At 40.5% G+C, this 21,266-nt stretch overlaps 1 protein-coding gene across 1 annotated transcript in view; it reads left to right on the top strand.

Moving 5' to 3' along the window:
• The first annotated feature begins 6,617 nt into the window (after positions 1-6,617).
• Positions 6,618-21,266, top strand: part of MLLT3 (MLLT3 super elongation complex subunit) — a 121,696-nt gene continuing 107,047 nt past the window's right edge. The window contains exons 1-2 of the mRNA XM_048292211.1: positions 6,618-6,832; positions 7,318-7,498. Coding sequence (XP_048148168.1) covers positions 6,821-6,832; positions 7,318-7,498 — 193 coding nt within the window. The 5' untranslated portion in view covers positions 6,618-6,820. The remainder of the gene's footprint in view (positions 6,833-7,317; positions 7,499-21,266) is intronic.

Genomic DNA, 21,266 nt, shown 5'->3' on the forward strand with positions numbered 1-21,266 from the left:
AGGCTGCACCTTGAGCCCTGTGTTCAGTTTTGGACCTCTCCTTCACTACAGAATAGACATTGTGCTGGAGCTTGTATCCAGAGAAGGGGAACAAAGCTGCCTGAGAATCTGGAGGACAAAACATACAAGGAGCACGTGAGGGAGCTGGGGCTGTTTAGCCTGGAGAAAATGAGACTGAGGGGAGAATGTATCGCTTTCTAGAACTCCCCCCACAGACTTGCAAGGCTCCTGGCATCCATTTTCATAAGAATCATTGCCCCTTTTTAACCTAGTCTCTCAAGGATTTCCTTGAGATGGGGATGCAAGGGCAGAATATTGATGAATGATGTGCTGGGAAACTATTGCTCTTGCTCTATGTTTCTGTATGTATATATAGTATATATTTTCTACACACACACATGTATTTGTATGTATTTGCGGTCTGAAGCAGATAAAATGTATAGTTTTGGTCAGTTTAAAATATGCTGTCTGAGGAACAGGTAAATGGAGAATGGATGAGGCAGCAGAGCATTTAAAGGTGGAAATTGCAGTAAATTAGGATAGCATGCTTTTTGCATTTTTATCTTTTGGAGAGCTGGGAAGTTTTTATTGGAAATTGTAAATATATGTAAAAGTGTCTGGAATTTATGTCACATGGTGATGAAAAGTATTCTGATAGGAAATTCATTGTTCATTGAGGGGTGCCTACCATTGGGAAGAGTGTAAATGAAGTCCAGCTGCTTACTACTAAAATCTATTGAATTCAGTGGACCACACAGAGCTTGTATGGAAGGGCATCTGCAGCCTGTATGGCAAGTCAGAATATACAGGCTGCAGATTCACTGATCCCCTTCCAGCAGCTGGCAAAACATGTCCACCCATCTTAATTCTGTTTTGCTCCCCTCTATGACTTCATAAATATTACTTCTAGCTTACTCACTATACTGTGATTACTGACTGACTCCCATATGGTGAGCAGTCATGCTTTACAACTTTCTTATATGTGAAAGTTGCTATTTCTGATTCATATGTTTTCTGTTTAGAGTTCTGAAATGTGCTTATCAAGCTCCTAAGGCCAGACTTCTGAAAATATGTGTGTAATGTATTCCTTAAACTTTGCAATGTTCTTTCAAATGCCACATCTGCCAAATAATTTCTTATTGATTGTTGAACTAGCTGTGTATTTCAGTTTCTCTGTTCTCCAATACTAACTTTGCTTACATGCCTTTTTCTGTTTCTTAATTTTTTCCATTTTTTTTTTCAGGGCTAAACTTTCTTCTCACTGTGTTTAACTGCTTTTAACCTTCATGCTTTATCTGGTTGCTCCTGGTTAAATAATTAGTTAGTCTCTTTTTTCAATTCACCATCCATAGAGTTGGGATAAAACTACTTTCTGAATCAGTGAGGGCATAATCATGAATTCATTAAAGATGAGGACAGTTAAGACCCAGTGGCTACATGAGTACTTATCACTGATTAAAAAAATCTGGTTTTCACCAGCAGTTTTTCACCAAGGTAATGTTAAGCCATTTCAGATTCTCATTCATTTTCTAGTGATACTGGGAATAAAGAAGATTTGACTGGTTTATGGTTCTCACAATAAAAGTGTGAGGATAGTGTAGTCTTGTACCTTTCTGATACTCTTGTAATGAAACTATAGAAAAACATAAGTATTCTATGACCAAGACATGGTGGTCATCTTATGCATAAATTCCTGAATTGGATTATGGTCAACTTACATAACTAATACAGTGGTGTATTGGGTTTGCATGGCCAGGTTTTTGGTAGTGGGGGGGTGCAGGGCTGGCTTTCATGAGAAGCTGCTGGAAGCTTCCTCCATGTTCAGCAGAGCCAAAGCCAGCCAGCTCTAAGATGGACATGCCACTGGCCAAGGCTGGGCCAATTAGAGATGGTGGTAACATCTCTGTGATATTTAAGAAGGAAAACAGAAATTGTTGTGCAGATGTAATTGTGGCCAGAGAGGAGCAGGGTGAGAATATGTGAGAGGAACAACTCTGCAGACACCAAGGTCAGAGCAGAAGGAGGGACAGGAGGTGCTCCAGGTGCTGGAGCTGGGATTCCCCTGCAGCCCATGGTGCAGACCATGGTGAAACAGCTGTGCCCCTGCAGCCCATGGATGGAGGATCCATGAATGTAAAGATCCACCTGCAGCCCACAGAGGAGCCCCACACTGGAGCAGGTGGATGCCTGAGAGGAGGCTGTGACCCCATGGGAGGTCTGTGCTGCAGCAGGCTCCTGGCAGGGACCTGCAGACCTGTGGAGAGAGGAGCCCATGCTGGAGCAGGTTTCCTGGAAGGACTTGCGACCCCATGGGGGACCTACACTGGAGCAGCCTGTCCTTGAAGGACTGCAGCTCATGGAAGAGTGACCCACGTTGGAGCAGTCTGGGGAGGACTGATGCCCATGGGATGGGCTCACATTGGAGATGTTCATGGAGAACTGTCTCCCATGGGAGGGACCCCACACTGGAGAAGGGGAAGGACTCCCCTTCCTGAGCAGTGGGAGAAACAACATGTGATGAACAGACCGTAACCCCCATTCCCTGTCTCCACACACTGCTGGGGGGAGAAGGTTGAGCAGGGAAGGAGGGGGGAGTGGGAATAAGGTGTTTTTAAGGTCTTATTTTATTTCTCGTTATCCTGCTCTGATTTTGTTAGTAATAAATTCAGCTAATATCTCTAATTCAAGCCTGTTTTGCCCATGATGGTATTTCATGAGTAGTCTCTCTCTAGCCCCATCTCAACCCATGAATCCTTTGTTGTATTTTCTCTCCCTTGTCCAGCTGCAGAGAAGACTGGGAGAGAGAGTCTTTGGTGGGTGCCTGGCATCCAGACAGGGTCAATCCACGACAGTGTTTTTGGTGCCATGACTTGGATTCAAACTGAGGTTGCTGCCACCACAAGAACCTGATGCAGAGTGAAGATGGTCACATAATTGCTTTTTGCTCTGCCTGATTGCTAATGGGGAGATTTCCTGTCAGGCCAGGAACTGAAAACACTGATTTCAGTGAAGCTACTCCCTAATACCGCCTTTGCGCATGTGATCAGACTGTCCTGGCTATGGCTGGGGAAATCCAAAAGAAGTTCTCTGAACTTAGTCATTACACAGGTCTAAACAGAGTACAGAATTTGACTTTATTTCTTTGACTAACAGGAGCATTTACTCTAGGGGCACCAGCATTGTGAGGAAATAAACCCCTAAATACTTCCTTGTAGGTCTTTCAACAAGACTTTTCCACTCTCAATGAATTTCCTTTTGTGTCCCTGGAGGTCAATAAAAAAATTTTTTTTAACCTTTTATACTGTAATATTGTGCATAGCCAAGACCCCTTTTTGCATTTATCTTTAGTTGTTATTACTACGTCCCTCTGAGGTGACCAGTGGTGAGTTATAAACTGTTTTATATTGTTTTCTAAATCATGCAGCCCTTCGTCTTGCAGATCTGTTCTATTGATAAGGGGGTTTATATGTTTCCAGCTAAAGTTCTTATTTTCTATTTGATTTGCGATTAGAAATTGACAAGCCAATAAAACCTGAAAACAGGCACACATTTGGCTCAAGCTGCTTGGCATTTGTTCATCCTGTGTAGCTAACCAAAGAAAGCCAATCCAGACTTTCTGCCATTAGTTCCTGGTAACTAGAATGGTATTACAAAGAAATTTAGACATATTCCTTGTTGTATGTGTAAGATCAGATGTAGGATTATTTTAACTTTTTGCTCTGGTTCAGACCATTGTAATCAATATCTGGCTTGGAGCAAGATTGGCTATGATTTTTTTATATTGTCTTCATAAGGAAATTAAAATATCTCAAATACAGAGAAATTCAGACTGATGATATATTTAAAAGGCACGGTGGTTTCATTTATAGCCAGTAATATTAGCTTTTTCAGTTCATTGCTTTTTTTGAAATATTTGAAAACAAGGCCTATTTAAGAGTCAGTCAATATACTTGAGTCACAAAATTTGAACTTCAAATAGAAATTTAAAACAACTGTGTTTGAAATATTGAAGACAATTCAGTGTATCCAAATGAGCTGGGAAACAGTCTTCCTTTTTTGTGGCATAAGATATATCTGCCTTGTGTAAGAAAATGATAGCAGCAATTCCTTTCCACTGTGTGGAATCACCAACAGTATAGCTATGAAATACAGCTCCTGTTAGGTCAGGTGTAATGCTGCGCTAACACATCTACGCTCTGTACACAGTTAGCTATATATGGAGCAGAAAGGTTGACCCATGTTCCACCTAAGTCAGGGATCTGGCATCTATGCATCACATGTCACAGCTTGATGCAGGTACGTCTGAAGAGGTCTGAACACAGGGACTGGTGCCTTCCAGGAAGCCTACAGCTGTATCAGTTATTTCAGCACACATAAAAAGTACAAGCATTTTCAGCATTGCTGGAGTTGATTAAATGAACACTTAGGTTGTTAAATACCTCTAAGAACATAACTTAAACGTCTCTTATTTTCCAGCAGCTGTGTAATTATTCCCTGGTAAACCTTGTTTAAGCAGTACTGGATAGCACTTGTAGAAAATTGCCTTCACCTTTATAATTCTGTAGTTCTTTGAGCCAGTGTCTTTGCACATTCATATGCACATAATTACATCCATCTGCTATAATGATATCAAAGAATGTTTATTTTAACTGTTAATCCAAAATGAAGTAAATGTTGCACCAGTTTGTCACTCAACAGCTTGATACCATTCTTTGATTATACTCCTGTCAGCCAAAGATTATATTTGGAATTAATGAAATTTTTAGATTTTTAGATCATGGCTGTAACTGCATCTCAACCTCTTCAGCTTGAATACAAATGCTGTGTTTGGGTTTTTTTGTTGTTTAAAAATCAACATTGCTTCACAACTGACGAAAATCAAACAACTTCTTTTTCTTTTCCAGATTTGAGCCTGAATCAGCAGATGTTTCTGAGTAGTGATTACTCAACTGAATGGTCTCAGTTAAGTAGCTAAAAAGACACTTAGAATGAATGAGGTTAGAAGCATTTCCACCCTGACACTGATATGTATTATAGGGAAACAGCTTGTAGTGATTCAGTCCCATTTTAAGTCAAGAGGAAAAATAATTTTGTCCAAATACATAAGAAATAAGTCAGTGTAGAAGGACGCCAGATCCAGCTCCATTCCTTCCAGTAGAATTCCAAGTTATGAAGATGATGCTCTCTTCAGATGAGTCCTGAGAGCTGGAAGCCCACTACATTATGCTCGGTGGTGGTCCAGCCTCTCTGTCCTTGCTTACATGCATAATCCTTTCTCAAGAACAAAGTTTTTAAATTTACCAGAATCAGCTTTGGTGCGTTTATGGACTCAGCAGGAGTTCTTACATTGGCTGGCTTGCCTAATGCAAGATTATTAGAAGATATGTGAAGTTTCAGGAATGCACGTGAGAATTTTAAAACATGGATATTCATATACATGGATATGCACATACATTTCAAATCACGTTGTAACTTGTGGAATTTTTACAAGTTGTATTCATCCTTTTCAGTTCTTAGTATTGATTTTATCAATTAGGGATTACAACCTCTGTAAGAAGAGGAAGATTCATCTCAGCAGTTTCGAAGGAATTATTAAATCATGCTAGACTTTCGACAATGTGCGCTTATTCCCGAAATGGAAAGAGAGAAGATAGAAATCGTGGTCTACTGGAGAGGTCAAATGAGGACGTTAGCTCGAGGACTCGGCGCGCCATCTCTTGGTGACACCTGGAAGGCCCAGGGAGGGTGTTCTACTTGTGTGTGGCATGCTGCGCTCGGGAAGGATTGCCGTGCTGTGCGTCCAGTCACTGGGTTACCACTGCCTTCGCAAAGATTGTCAAAAATATAATCATCGAACAGACTAAATGAGTTTTCAACGTGCCAAAAGTTACTACCGGCAATTTTTGACAATTTTATGGCTGTTGAAAAACAGTAATCTCACGAACGTCAGCACCGTGACTTAGACATTCACAGTAAATCACTTCAGCTCCTCAGTGGCATATTGCCGTGGCAGGAATCCCCACGTTATCTCCTATAGTAGGGAGGAGATACAGAGATGTTTGAGGGAGTAACCGCGTTTTAAGAGACTCTCAACCTGTTACAGGTAAAAATAGCAGCTGGTGCTACCAACATGAGTTAAAGAATCCCGTTTGTTATTTCCTGCCTGCGGTGTACCCATCGCCACCTGCCATCCCTGTGCAGGTCGGGCATTCCCGTCCTGTCCTCCTCTCTTTGTTTTCGCAAGGGGGTTCATCGGGGGCCTTTCGGAGGCGTTTGTTGGTGCCGCTGCGCGAGTGGCGGCGGTGCGCGGTGCGGGCAGCGCAGTCAGCGGGGCCGGCTCGGGACTGGCGCGTGGCGCCGCCGCGGGCGCCGGCCGGGGCCGCAACCTGTTACTTTAAGGGCGGGCGGGGCGGGGCGGGGCGGGGGCGGGGCCAGCGGAGGAGCTCGCACGCCATTGGCTATCGCGTCGCGCCGGTGCCGCCCCCGGCACTTACTACTGTGCCCCTGGCTCGGTGTCAGTCAGGCGTACGGTGCGCATGCGCGGTGGGCGCTGCGCTGGCCGGCGGGGCTGGGGCGAGCGCTGGGGCTGCCGCGGGCGAGGAGCGGGAGCGCGGGCAGCGGGAGCGCGGGGAGCCGGAGCCGCGAGCCAGAGCCGGCAGCCGCCGCCGCAGCCGGCCCGAGCAGCGAAACAGAGGATGCCTGCCGGCCGCTCGCCGCTTCTCTGCGCGCCCGCCATCTCCTCCACGTCCTCATGAATTAGGGCTGCGCGGTGGGGGTGGGGGACGGCAGCGAGCGCCCCGGCAGAACCGGCGCCCCAGGCATGGCCGGCTCGGTGAGTGAGTACCGCGGGTCTCCTCCGGCCCGCGCTGCCCGGCGCCACCGGGAGAGGGTTGGCGTGACCGGGAATTTCTCTTTGCGTGCGGCTTTCCCTGCCTCCGCTGCTCCCGGCGGCGGCGCGCGCACGCACTCGGAGGGAGCCGTGGTCCTGCCGCCGCAGCGCGGGCAGCGAGCGCGGAGGCGCCGAGGGCAGGACGGAGCGTTCCTGACAGCGAGCCCTGGGTCGCCTCCCCGCGCTCTCCCGGTGGCACCGAGAGCTGTTCTGCGCCCTCGCCCGTGGGGTCGTTTTTTTGTTGTTGCAGCGGTGCCTTGCTGGTTTTGCCAGCTCTCCCCCTACCAAATCCTTTTTGCCGTGTTTATGGTACCGCTGTGTCCGTGCGTCTCCGTACCGCCCGCGATGGGGCCGGTTCCCCCCGGCCGCCCGCCCCATCTTCGCTTGTTGGGGCGCTCACCGGCTGCTCCCCGCCTCTTCCCCCGCAGTGTGCCGTCCAGGTGAAGCTGGAGCTGGGACACCGAGCCCAGGTCAGGAAGAAGCCCACCGTAGAGGGCTTCACCCACGACTGGATGGTGTTTGTCAGAGGGCCTGAGCACAGCAACATTCAGCACTTTGTGGAGAAAGTCATCTTTCACCTGCACGAGAGCTTCCCCAGGCCGAAAAGAGGTAATGGGGTCTCCCGTGGGATGAGCGCTTGGAGGCGGCCCGGAGCGGGCGCAGGCGATGGGTCTGTACCCGTCTCGGTGGAGAACAAAAGCGGCCTCCAGCGCGGTGGTGGGCTGCCGGGGCTCTTCTCCCGCCGCTTGTAGGGCTGAAAGGGGTCGGGAGGGGCTCCTCTCTGCCCCGTCACGCACTTGTTGCTGCGGGATGTCCACTCGCGGTTGCCCGTGGTCGCAGAGCTTGGTCCAGCCGTGGGTGTGGGTCCCGACTTCTGGTCTCTCGGTTGTGCGTGGCACGGAGATAGCTTCTGTCGCAGCGTAGGTCCTCACTGGCGATCTTTGCCCACGTGTTACTTTCTTCTGGCTAGTGTTGTTTTCTCCTAATGTCCTGTATGAATGGAACAGGGATGCCTGTACATGTATTCCTGTTCCAATTTTGGTACTTGTGTTTGGACTCCCTCAACACCCTGCTTGTTCATCTCCTGGGCTTCATCTTTTCATCAGTACATAAAAGGGTCTCAAAAGGTGTGTATGCATGGTGCATATGTACCCAGACAAGTTTGGTTGGGAGACATGTAAGAAGCCTTTTGTTTTCAGATTTATTTCCCGAGCTTTCGCTTGTCTTAATTATTTTAGTGGGATTGGTTGAGGTAACAGTACAAATAAAAGAAGTGAGCAGGTTTATTTATCTATAAAGACACAATGCTTAGGAGTTATCTTTCATTTGATCTGTAATCTTTACTGGCATCTAGTACTTCTCCGGTTCCTTAGAACAGCATCATCATAAATACTGTCTGCTTGGAACTAGGTGGGGATAAAATGAATGTTCACGGAGCAAAAGACAAAAATTTTCAATGTTGAGATAAAAAAGCTTTGTTTTGTGGTAGGGTAAAAACATACAGTTTGATTTAATATTTCTCAGTTGGAAATACCAAGCTGTGACTTTTTCTATGTCAGTTACTGTGTTTTCTCTAGAATACTTTCCTTTGCTCAGAGCGTAAGAATTAGAGTATTTCATGCTCCAGAGTTTATCTTCTGAAGTACATGCTATTAATTCCCCTTTATTTTCATAGAGTCAGTATATTTTTTAGATCTGTTGTAAATCAGTGCAGTACTACACAAACAGTTTTCAGTGAATTGTATGGAATACTGCAGTATTACTGTTGAATTAAATTGCCCAGCTTGCCCTGGCAGGTCTTCCTCTTGCTTTTTTCTATTTCTTGCGCAAAAAACCATGACTTTAAATCAATCTAAACAGTTTGGCAGAAAAACTCCTGAGAACAGGTCTAAGTAGACTAAATAGCTGTGATAGTATTATCCATATTCAATGAATTAGATGATGTATTGTATGAAATCAGTGGTAGAAAATATGCTTAATCCTTGAAGCCTGGTCTGCATAGGGGTTGGTGGTGGTCCTCTCTGCTTTTATTATCTGCTATATTTATTTAATTTCTGTCTGGCCTCCAGGAACATTAGTCTGCTGCCCAAATTTGGTTGCTAGGTGTGATGTGGAGCTTGCTGATAAGAGTATAGTCCAGGACTTCTACAAGTGAGGGATACATCATTTGCTACTTGCTTTGTTTCTCCAGCTGCTGAGTTCAGTTATACAGTCATTTAAGTCATTGTTTTAAAGTGTTTATTTTGGGGTTTTGTTTGTATGCATCATTTTCATGATGTGGCAGCTGCTGGGAAGGATGCCTTTTTATATATGCTGGGAGAGGACTTGTACAGTTCTAGCATATGCCTTGGATTGTAGGAGAACTCTGCAGCCAGTCTCATTCAACAGATTATGACTTGGATGGTAGGCATTCCATTCACTTCTGGGCTTTGCTTAGCCTCCTAAAACTACTGATGCTGAAGAAATTTCAGGTCCTTGAAATCACATTGGGGGAATGATCCACATACGAATTACCTAGAATGTTTTGTGCTGTTGAAAAGTGTTTAAAAGGGTAGTGGAAATGTGTGCCTTGTAAATGGGAGCAGTTTGTCTTTCTAATTTAGAAATATTGTTAAAATTTTTGGCAGAAGTATTCTAAGGTTTTTTTTGGTCTCTGTAAATCAGTGCTGCTAGTTTGGTTTGATACCTCAAGTGTTGCATATTTAGTAGGAACTATATGCATGTTTGAAGTGTTAGTCAAACTACCTGTTTTCCATCACTTTGTCTGCAGTTACATTCTTTATTATTTTAGCATAGAAAAATTTACCACTTGGAGATACTTGGTAATTTTGCAAACTTCTCCTGAGCCATGGGTTTAGCATGCTGAAATTAGGTGTACAATATTAATCAAAAGCAAGTACTGGTAAACTGCTAGCCATAATAACACCTAGGTGTCTGATAAGTGTTCTTTTTATCTCTGCATTCGTGATAAGAGTGGCTGCTCTAAGATGTATGCTTGTTAGGAAAAATTTTAGTTCATTAGGTCTATCTGTACAGCTCATGGATCAGCTTGAAAATAATAAATCAACAAGCTAACACAGGTGTTATTAGCTCATAAAGTATTTCTGTTGCTAGATCCCTTTTTATTAGGGGTGCAGTAATTCCAGCTACCAAGGGAGGCAAGGGAGATAAATTACTGCCAGGTCATTTGCTTAGCAAATTTATGAGAATAGCTGGATAAACTGTCAGTTTGCCAGCTACAACTGTGGCTTTGCTTATCTGTTTATGCTAGAAATTTTGGAAATACTAGATGTTGGCAGTGAGTTTGCAAAGGTGTGTCCAAGTGTTTGTTCTGCTAATAGTTGCTACAGAGCAAGCAGGGTCCTATATCCCAAAGCTGCATTAGTTTTAAGGTGGCAACGTAGCTAGGAGTGGTGGTCAGTCACTGGAGTGCAGAGCAGGTTGATTTGTGTGTATTGGTAGGATGGAAGGGTGATGGTGACTAACAGGGGACAAAGTGTAGATAAGCTTGAGTGATCTAATAAAATAGTATTCTTCATCTTTCAGTCTGTCTCACCTTAAAATCTTGAGCTTGGCAGTGGTTTTATTGCTTTCTGTTTGCCTTATGATGACTGAGTGCCTAAGTTTATCCTTGCATGGTGGAGCATACAGGAGTGTGCAGTGATTGGTTCTTTTTACTTCATCCCATTTAATGGCCTGCTCCTGCTGTCTGATTTCCATGAGTAGTTTCATGGGGGGGGTAGAGAGCAGACTGCTTGTCACATTAAAGAGAGTAGAGTCATGCCCAGACTCAATTTTGAGTAGCATTTGCTAGACAAAAGCTCGCTAGGATCATCATGCAGTCACAAATGCTGCTGTTTGCAAATCTTGTCTGTGATGCTGATGTAAATTGATTAAGAGAAGGTACAGAGAATTTTTAAGATTCTACCTTTATTTCAAAGCATGTGCTACTTACCTTCCATTATTCATGTGAAGAAAACAGTCGTGTGTAGAAGTGAAGTATTTTAAAGCATGTCTGTGAAACAAGGTGTGTCACCAGATGGTGGTTAGTTTTGATCCACTGCTATACTGCCTCCATAAGAGGAGCTGTTGTTCTTGCATCATAATGTCTCGTTAATTGTATGGATACTAGGCAATGTAGAAATATTTTCTTCTTCTTGCCTAACAAATGCTGATGCTCTTCAACAGTTGCCTGACTTACTCTTTCTCTTACAGGTTTTCAGTTGGATAAGGAAACGTATCTTTTGATGACCCATAAGCACACCTCAAAAACAGTATTGGAACTAGTGTGTTCCAAGTAGTTAAATTTGTTAATCAGCAGTACATTTTGACAAACTAAACTTGTCCTATTAAAGAAAAAAAAAAAAAAGGGTGGGCAGTACTTCTGTGCTAATGGCTTAGTCAATGTGAAAATGTTGGTTTGGTGACTGGAATGTTGTAACTTTAAAAGTGGGAGATGTTACTTTTCTCTGTGGAGCTGAGAGCAACGCTGCTTAGTGCATCTCTTAGTTCAGTAAGTTTTACAGTGATATGGCAAAGTGGTGGAAGTAAAGCTGTTTGGTATTCTTCTACAGGAAGGACCAACTGTAATAGTCTTCTAGAAAGTTCACATTTCCAGCATTGGTTGTTTTCATTAAGGTTGTCTGTTAGTGCAGAAGGAGATTTTAATGAATCATAACAGTTTGAAATATATTTAGCTACTGTAAAAGATGCCTTTTGCTGTTCTTGCTTAATAATTTTTCCTTTCCATGATTTTTAACTGTTAAAAAAAAAAATCTTTTTGTGCTCCATTTAAAGTCAACGAGAGTCTTACCTCAATTAATTTTAGTGAACTGAGTGGTGTGAGGATAGGGACTCACAAGCAGATTATTCCCAGATGACTGAAGTTTTCCTTTCATACCAGTTAGTGCAGGCAGACCATCAAGATCACTAAACAGGCAACCAGTTTTGTGCTATGTATTTTAGTAGAATATTTAGCTATACTTGTAAGAACTTATATTAGTTTTAGGTCCGTTTTCTTTGCTTTTTTCCTCTCTTAAATTTGCCTGAGCCTAACTATCTAAGTATGATAGGCACACAGGAATTTCTTCTTCATCCGCCTAACAGATACGGGTTTGATACTGCATCTTTTAGGGCAGTTGTTGCTCTTAGTTGCAAAATGGTCACATGAAATGACTGATATCTAGTGAAGAACTTCATTTGTTTAACAGGAAACTTGAGATTTAATTTTGCTACTACTGAATAGAAAGGTGAATGGCTTCAAGAATACATGTGGTTTTAGGTGAACTTTCTAATTCAGCCAGATGCAAATCAAAAGGGCATTTCACAGACTTTAAAGTAAGTGAAAAGAATTTGAATATAAGGAAGCTATCATGTTTTATATTGACACGAGTGACATCAGTAAATACTTGGTGGCTTTGATTTTAAGATACTATGTGTACAGGAAACCCGATTTGCAATAAATAATTTCCCCTCGCTGATATGGCTCAAAAAATAATCACATTCAAAGCCAGTATTTAGGCTTTATTCAGAAGTAAACTGTGTGGGAAAAAAAGGGAAATAATAGGGCTGCTACATCTTCCAGTGTCAGAAACCTTTTAAAGTCTATTTGCACAGTTTATGTGGTTTAATTTTGTGATTTATGTGTTCAGTGTGTGCTTTTTTCATTTCCCTGCATGGGAAGGGTGCTACTTCTATTTACACTTCTTCTCCCTGCAAGCATGTTTCTGCAAGGGCAAATGCTGATTTCTGTCAGAAACTGCCAATCAATTCTGACTCTCCTAAGTTTTAAAGGATTAACCTTGGTTATTTATTTCCCATTAGGGTAAATTTGTATAGCGTTTAGTTGCTGAAACAGTATTTTTAGTTTTAAGAAACTCTAGTTACTTCTTACTAAAGCTACAATATTAATATTCACTGATTGTAACTCCTCTAGATTTTAGATGGCAGGAAGTGTAGTTTCAGGGCTGTCGTACAAAAGATTTTTGGATAGCTGTGGAATAACACTTGCTTGAATTAGAGAAAACAAGATTACTCTGTGTAAGATCAAATCTATCACATTTTTTTTTAGTAAGATGAGGGAGAAGATACCTCAGTATTAAAACTGGAGATAGTTAAATTTGTTAGCATGTATTTGAGAAAATGAAAACAACTGTGTTGTTCAGTATTTACTGTTGTGACTCTATTTACATCTGTGGAGTTTTTATCCTTAGAAAAATAAATGTGTCAGAAATGTTTAAACCATGTATTTTTTGCAATTACAGGTTAGGCAATATGAACTGCAGGCATAATTATGTCAGTTAAGATTTAGTAAGTTGTAAAATGTTGGACATAGATTTGTTACTATATTTTTGTGGTACTGTTTAAGTATGAAGGCTCTTCTTGTAACAACGTTGTGCAGTATGGTTAAGATTGGGGTTTTTTTGTGTTTGGTTTGAGATTGGTTTTAGGGTTTTTTATAATTTTTCATGCAAGTTTTGGGGAGAAATGTTGAAGGGGATTAATCTGTCATTTGTTCTGGTAGAATCTATAAAAAAGACAATTTGATAGGGGCAACCTGAATGTAAAGCCTTTTGATGATGCTTGCAATAGCTGGGGAAAACACAGTTAATTTATAAATGTTTAATCCAGAATTAGGTCCATAGGCTGCTGAATTTTGACTACATGAATTTTTGTGAGATTCTTGTGACGAATACCTGCAATTTTAAACAGCAGAATTTAGTTGATAGGTGATCATCCTGTTTCTTCCCTTCCTGGAAGTGATTGATAGGCATATATGAAGGCAAAGGAAGAGTCAAATTCTATCACTTGTATATGTTTGTATGAAAATTATGATTTCTCATCTTGTCATAAAACAGTTTGCTTGTAATTCAATATGTTGTTTGCTTTTTGTGGGATTTTTGCATTTTTGATGTGCCTTTTAGTATATAAGGGGCTGGAAGAATAGACTAGTATATAAAATATTTGTATGCTTACTTAAATATCCGTGTGGGAATTGATTTTAAAATTAAATCTATATATGTATGTCATCAGAGAGTTTCCTATCAGTATCTTTGGCTTAACTCTCTCCCTTGCTTGCCAAATATGGGCTGTATCACACAGTTCATCCTGTGCCAAACTACTGCACTGACTCTGGCTTTCTAGAGGAGTACAGGTTTGTTTCTCTGAGCTCCCTGGATGAGCCCAGTGGTGCCGTATGAGTTTGAGTTTAAAATTTGTGCACATTCTAGTAACAGAGGTCTTGACAGCTGTAACGTCATCTAAAAGATCAAATGTAATTTCTTTTAAATGCAATTCAGACATATTCTGAGCAGCCGATGCATACAAATTGCAATTGTATGACTTCAGTGACTTGTCCATAATTCTATGTAAAACAATGTATGACTATACACAGTAGGATGAATGTATTTTTCATAGGGCATCTTGTTCATAAAGGTAAATACCAGCATAGGTGTTTCTATTTTCAAATGGTTACAATGACAAAGGGAATTATACATAACAAAGCAAAACAAGAGCAGAACTGAATGAGCAGTGTGATGTGGATTGATTTTGCTGATGATTCCTGTGATATACTGTGGTTTGCAATAAGTCTAAATTTACTATTTGTACGTGGTGTTCTAAAGCTTGTACAGAAGAATTCCACCCAATTCAGTGAGACACTAGTTGTTTTGCTCATTCTACATAGTAGTAATGTGAACATAACATACATCTTGAAATAGGGGTTGACAGATAGGTGTAGGCTTGTAGGGGACATTGAGGACTATGTGTACTTAGAGGGAGACAATATTTCACCTTTCATCTGCAAATTTTAAAGGGCAAGTAATCCAGGAAGGAATAATGTGGAGATTCAGTGGAAACAGAACTACTTGACATTGTGGGCTAGAGGCCAGCAATCAAGTTGTTTTCCATCATCTGTGTGGAAAAATGGCAGGTTCAAAAATGTTTGCTGTTACTCAAAGCAGCCTTTCTCGTAATGAATTTTTCTTGGAGAATTTTGATTGATAGATATTAAATGGTTAAGTGGAATTTTAATTCCTCTTGTTATCCAGTACAAGGCTCTATAATAACAAAAAATATGCACATTTCATTTTACATAATGAAAATTCCAAGTGAATATTTTATTGAAGAACTTGGTAAAAACAATTTACACAGTGGGAGTTTGTGTCATCACAGCACTAGCACCATGCTTTACTGAAAAGCAGGAGAGAGAGGTGGATTAAACTTGAAATCTTGCGTGCTCTCTGAACATGGAGCTGCACAAATCAGTGGTAATATCCAAGGGTAGGTATTTTTAGCTAGGATACTGCCAGATGATTTTTATTTTTGTGCTTTTCAATTTTTTTTTTTTGTTGACTTGTTGGGTATTTTTTTGTTTTGTTTAAGTTTTGTTAGTTCTTTTCTTCTTGGTCAGCCTGGGGGCACACTGTAATTCTGGACACTCTTCAAGTTGTAAAATGACTTAATATGGCTACAAGGAAAAGCAAAACTATGTTAAAGAGTAATGTATATTGAAATGTATACAGTCTCCAACCTGTTTCTGTGAAAAGATCTTAATGAATATTGCTTTGAAATAGTTCTAAAAAAGTGGTTTTTTAAATATCCCTAAACATAAAAAGCTGAAAACCTTTAACTTTTAAAAGAATAGTGCACCATTGCATGTTTGTTTGAGGTGGTGTTGTGTTTTGTCTCTGTGACATAAGCTTTTGCTAGGGGAAAGAAATGGATGCTAATAAGCAGAATAGTAAGATTAGTTCTTTTTAGCCAGATCCAATGCCTAGCCCTTTGCACCCAATATCCACTTTTTGCCTTTCACTAGAGTAGTGCTTAGTAAGAGGAGGTGCTGTGTAGGGTCCGTGTCCTGCGTGCAGTGTGCGCTTGCTTGCCCCGTCTGTGTCTCGCAGGGCTTGGGGGTTTTGTTTTGCTGAGTGCTGGCCCAGCAGGTGCTGTATTCCAGAGCCTGGCTCCTGTGCAGCACAGGCAGCATGCGAGGGAGTGGCCCAATGGACAGGCCTACAAGGAGACAGAGGTGAACATATACTGCCAGTGGATAACTCTGCATAGGATCTGGAATTTTTAAGAAATGGGGAGGAAGGCTGTGGATGGGTTTTGTTGTGTTGGAAGAGTGAATGTGGAAAGTATTTGTGTAAATTGTTCCCTAAACTTAGTAGCTGACAAGAGGATGGAAGTGCAGTTGAACTAGTTTTGGGCAAGGTCAGTTAACTATACAAAAAAGTCCTCAAAAGGTAAATTTCAGATATCTAAAAAATAATGAGCTGGCATTGGCAAGAGCAATAGCAAGGAATATGATAAGAAAAATACTTAGAAAGCATAATATATTTTTTGAGAGTTAAAAAACCCCCAAAAGGTATGTTTTGTAAACGTATTGCTTTGTTTAGTCTTTCCTTGAGAGATTTCCAAAGAAATCTATGTTTGCAATACAGAAATCAGAAGATAATGTTCTTGAGAATTCCTCTGTAATATGTGAAGGTTCCTAATCTGTTTTGTTGTTGCTACTATTAAGGTTATGTCTCTTAGAGCTGCAAAGGTCTGCTCCTGTCTGCAATAAAATTCCTGCACTGTTAAGACTAAATCTTTTTGGTACTCAAGTTGTTATTTCCTTGCCTGGCTGTCACTAATGTGTCTGAAGTGGTTTTTAATTAAGTGTGTGGCTTCTGTGAGTATTGTAAATGCTTCCACTTGTACCTAGTAAATATTCTAAAACAAAAGTTCCCAACTTAAATTTGGTGAGGCTTTTTTTGGCCCCTTTCAGTTGTGCCAGGTTTTAACCTATTTCTGCAGAATATTGCTGTGATGTCTTTTCAACAAAAAATATTCTACCTTTAACTTGTAGTCTACTCATTAATTCATTACAGTTAGGTTAATAGGAGTGGCCATATAGCAATACATTTGCATTATCCTTACTATTTGAAGAATAGGGATACTTCGGGAAGACTTCTCAGGCTGTAATTTTGTTTTTTTGGGGTTGGTCTTAGTGTGAGACTCTTTCTTAAGAAAAAGGCAACTAGAGCACAAATGTATTCCCTATCTTCTGGTCTTAAACTCTTCTCTGTGCAAATATGGGGAGGTAATAACTCTCCAACCAGTCTCTGTAATTACCTAGTATCCTTTCTTCTAGCAATGTTGGCTTTTATTATTCTCTGTATAAATCTTCCCTGGGTAATTTTTTTAAATAAAAGTTGTTACAGCTGACTGAAAAATGCTGTAAGTTATTTGTGTATCAATTACTGTGAAGCAACTCCATCCAAGCTCTTTAAGTGTCTTTGCTAGTTGTGTGCAAATACGCCAAGACGAGCCCTTGAACCTAAATCAAGTAAGGCAGCCACCCTCAGTAAAATACGTGTTTGCTTCTGCAGGCACTGCTATTCCATCCTAGCGCTGCTCCTCTAGTGGGTGTTGCGTGGAAACTAAATAGAAACAAATTGGTTTCTATGAAGCAGATCTACATTAGGTTACTTCCTTGAATTTTGATTTAATAGAGGCAAAGTTAAACAATTGCTGCAGACCTTGCAGGTATTGAAACAAAAGTTTATTTGTATTAGATTACTGATCTTGGACTGCAGAGATATTTCCTTACATTTTTGTCTTAATGCCTGAACTGAAATTTACTTTAGTTGAAATACTAATACACTGCTTGTAGATTGACATTTTAAGCATACAGTTAAAAGTAGCTATTGTGTTTCAATATGGAATATTTAAATTGTGGCTTGGGTGTTTGAGGTTTTTTTTTTGGTTGTGGGGTTTTTTTTTGTTTGTTTGGGGGTTTTTGTTTGTTTTTGTGGGTTTTTTTCAATTTGTGTTTAGGCGTAGTTTAGATCTGGGAGGTTGTCAATATGTGTATTCTAGACAATGAAAATTTTTACTTTTTGGTTTAAGTTCCTTCCTTTGTAGTCTGTCCTTAGATCTAGACAACAATATTTTCTTGATTAAAATCTTAATTAACCTCTGGTTTTTGAAATCAGTTTAATGAGCATTTGATATGTATGTACTATTTTAAGATATAGAGCTAGCACACAATCTGTAAATGTGTCTACATATATTGTAATTTTATAGGCTTTGTTGTAGCTTATAACAATAAGTGATTTTGGAACCTAATGCAGTGATTAGATCCGTTTGTTTGCCTTGAAACTTCAATCACTTATTCTAAACTCAGAAAAATTTCTGGAACATTCTTTTACTGAACAGTTTTATTCTAAAATAAAGAAAACTGGCATCTGTGTCTTTGTATGAAAAACACTGAAGGAAATTAATGGTGTATTAGACTGGCATACAATCAGGCACTGAAGATAAGGCTTCTTCCTGCTCTCCGGAGAGAGTTATTTTCTTTCATACATTTTTATGCAGCCTGTTTTACTGTACATTAATGTTACATAGCTGGTGTCTAAACCACTTCTATAACAGTTTTCACAGAACCAGTGTGGCAGCCCATTGGGGACCCAGTGATTTAACTGCAGATTAGGGATACACTACCTACGTGCAAATTGCCTCCAGCAACGGCCAGGTATGGGATTGAAAGGGTTTTTGCCATTTTCCTTCCCAAAGTTAAGAAGAGTGGACTTCATAAAAATTAGTGAAAATTCTAAATGATCATGAGAAGCATGTTTTTTCAAAAGTGCCACAAAAGGATGGAAGGTGGGTTCTAATCAGGAAAGGCCAGATATTAAAGGTTACTCTCCCTTTTTTGATATTCACTTTATTGACTGATCCATTTGTCAGAGATCACCAGATTGGTACTTATTCTTAAGAGGATGGATTTAGAATGAAATTGTCATTGTTGGTTTTTTGTTTTGTTTTGTTTTTGTGATTTGGTGGTTTTGGAAGTTGCTAATTTTCCGTAGCACCTCTAGAACCTGCAAATTCATTCTGTGAGGAGAAAAAATGTCACATGGGTGCATGTGCCTCATTTATACAAATTATGCATGTACTCATTTATACAAGTCTAGAGTAGAGAGTCCATAATTCTGATTTAATATTGACTCTGTGTATTTACATTCATGTGTGCCTGTGCACAGTAGGAATTACTGGCAAAAATTTTTTAGCTTTCGACCAAAAAACAGCAGACAAATAGCATGGAATTTTAAGATGTTATGCATTTTTTGTGTGTCTACGCCAATGTGAATTATATTACTCAAATAGTGTTTTCTTTGGCTAATATGAAAGCTTCTCTCATGTAAAGAAATATAGTAATGAGACTTCAACTTGTTCGGTTGAATCTCTTTGAAATTCCAGGTTAAGAGGCAAAAGTATTGCTGGAGTTGTTTAAAGAGGTTATAATGTTGTCCCCTTGCCTTTCTCAGATTTTTTCATGCTTATCAGAAATCATGTTAGTACAGAAAGAACCAGCATCCCCAGCTTAAATGAGGGGGAGACCCTTCCATATTAAAAATAATAATGATAGAAATGTAAAGCACACCTATATAAATTCTCAGGTTCCTGTCATTGTTGAATGTCTATGTATTTGTAGTTTGCTACTGGCAATATCAGTACCGTAGGGGGAAGGATCATATCTTTGCTTCCTCTGCAGATTTAGGCAGTTTCTGCATTTCCCTTTATGGGTTATGATTATTTGTCACCCCTTTCTTTGCTTTCACACAAGAAGGGGTAAGAGCTGAATGCTCAAGCAGGAAAATGTGCTTCCCAACTTGCAGAAAGTGCTGGGGAATCAGGTGTAGTGCGCCTTATGCCCTCTTTCTCAAGGTGTCTGTATCTTTACCTTCTGTGAAGCAGTGTTGATTTGAACCATTGCTGTATCTTATCTGTTTGTTCTAAGTCACTTTCAAACACAATCATCCCAGTGCTAAGGTTTTGGTGTGCTCATGTTTGAACATGTGAGAATTGATATGCCTTATTTTCCTTCTGTGCCTTCTGGAAATTAGATTTTTAGCATTGCCCTAAGATGGCTTTGAAGCCCTACAGGCAAGCTGGAATATCAAAGGGCTACAGGAATTCAGTCATAATTGTTTTATGGCTTGCCAGAGATCAGCCCTATTTGTATAGGTAGCATAGAAAATAGCTGTGATTTGACAATTTGGTGCGATTTATATCCACCATAAAAATAATAAAAAAAGTTAAAGGGGTATTTTGGAAGCAGGAACTAAGCTGTAAATGCTAATTGCTTCTCCATTTTTCTCAAAGGAACAAAAAGGAAATAGGGTTTAGAAACCTTTCAATTGAAGAAAAGTTAAAAAGGACCTTGTCTACTTTAAGGATATTTAATACTGTACTTGCACTGTGAAATTGCACTTTTTAAAAAATTTAGTACATTTAGATCATGCCATCCAAAATGTACATATTAATATGAACTTAATTACTAGTAAGTCAGAAGGAGAATTCATGCAAACTTATGCAGCAGTGTGAGTAAGTAGTCCAAGTGACCTCAGTTCTGGAAAATTTGGATCAGTTATTTTTCTTTTGTGAGTATAAGCTTGATTCTCTTGCTGTCTTCTGGAAGTCTTGCTCCAAATTACTTGTCTGGGTACCATTTGTGACTGAAAAGTTACATGTGCCAAACAGAAGCTGTACTTTGATACCTTCTTGGTTGCCTGGGGAAGCCCTCTTGCAAATGTTGGTAATCTTACTTGGAAACCAGGGGTTAGGAACCACTGGATCCCCACAAAGGAGTTTTTCTTTCTTCTATGCTGATGAGCAGCTGGTGGCACTAACTTACTTGTATTTGTCTTGTTTTTCACTTGGCTGTACAGAATACTCTAAACATGTGACTATATATGTAAGGTTATCCCAGAGCTCAGTGTAGGGGAGTGATGTGGGGAAGGAGTGTTCTCTGGGTTACCATTCAGTGGCTTTTGGTAATAGCAAGTGCAGGAAGGTAATTTCTTACAAAAACATAGCATTTAAAGGGATGTGACTTGGCATTAGAACCTAATTGCCATGAATAGGAGACCTGTTGCCATGTCTGTATGCGTGTCTGAAGAGATGTGGAACTGCAGGTCACTTGGTAAAGTGACAAAACCAGTTGGTAGCAGATGAAAATTCCAGTATTTAACAACTACAGGGGCATCAAGGCCATATTGTTGCAACCAGTGTTGAGCATTTAGTTGGCAATAGTCTATACGCTGTAAATACAGTAGAGCATGAAAGGAAAAAATGATCCAACTTAAAAATGAAAATTTGAGACCCAGAAAAATCAATGACCCAGTACAGCATGCTGAGCATAGCAGAGGCTAACAATTCTGTTCCAGTAATCATCCTTTTGCTGGTCTGTGTAGGCCTGCAGATACCCAAGCTATTTTTAATAGATTAGGGACATCTGATTTCTTTGTCTCTGATCTCTTTCTGGTTCTAGAAAGCTGCTGATTTCTTTTGGAATGTTAGTATTGTTCAAGAAGCAGTGAAACTTCTG

Source organism: Corvus hawaiiensis, chromosome Z, assembly GCF_020740725.1.
Source record: "Corvus hawaiiensis isolate bCorHaw1 chromosome Z, bCorHaw1.pri.cur, whole genome shotgun sequence".
Lineage (NCBI taxonomy): Eukaryota > Metazoa > Chordata > Aves > Passeriformes > Corvidae > Corvus > Corvus hawaiiensis.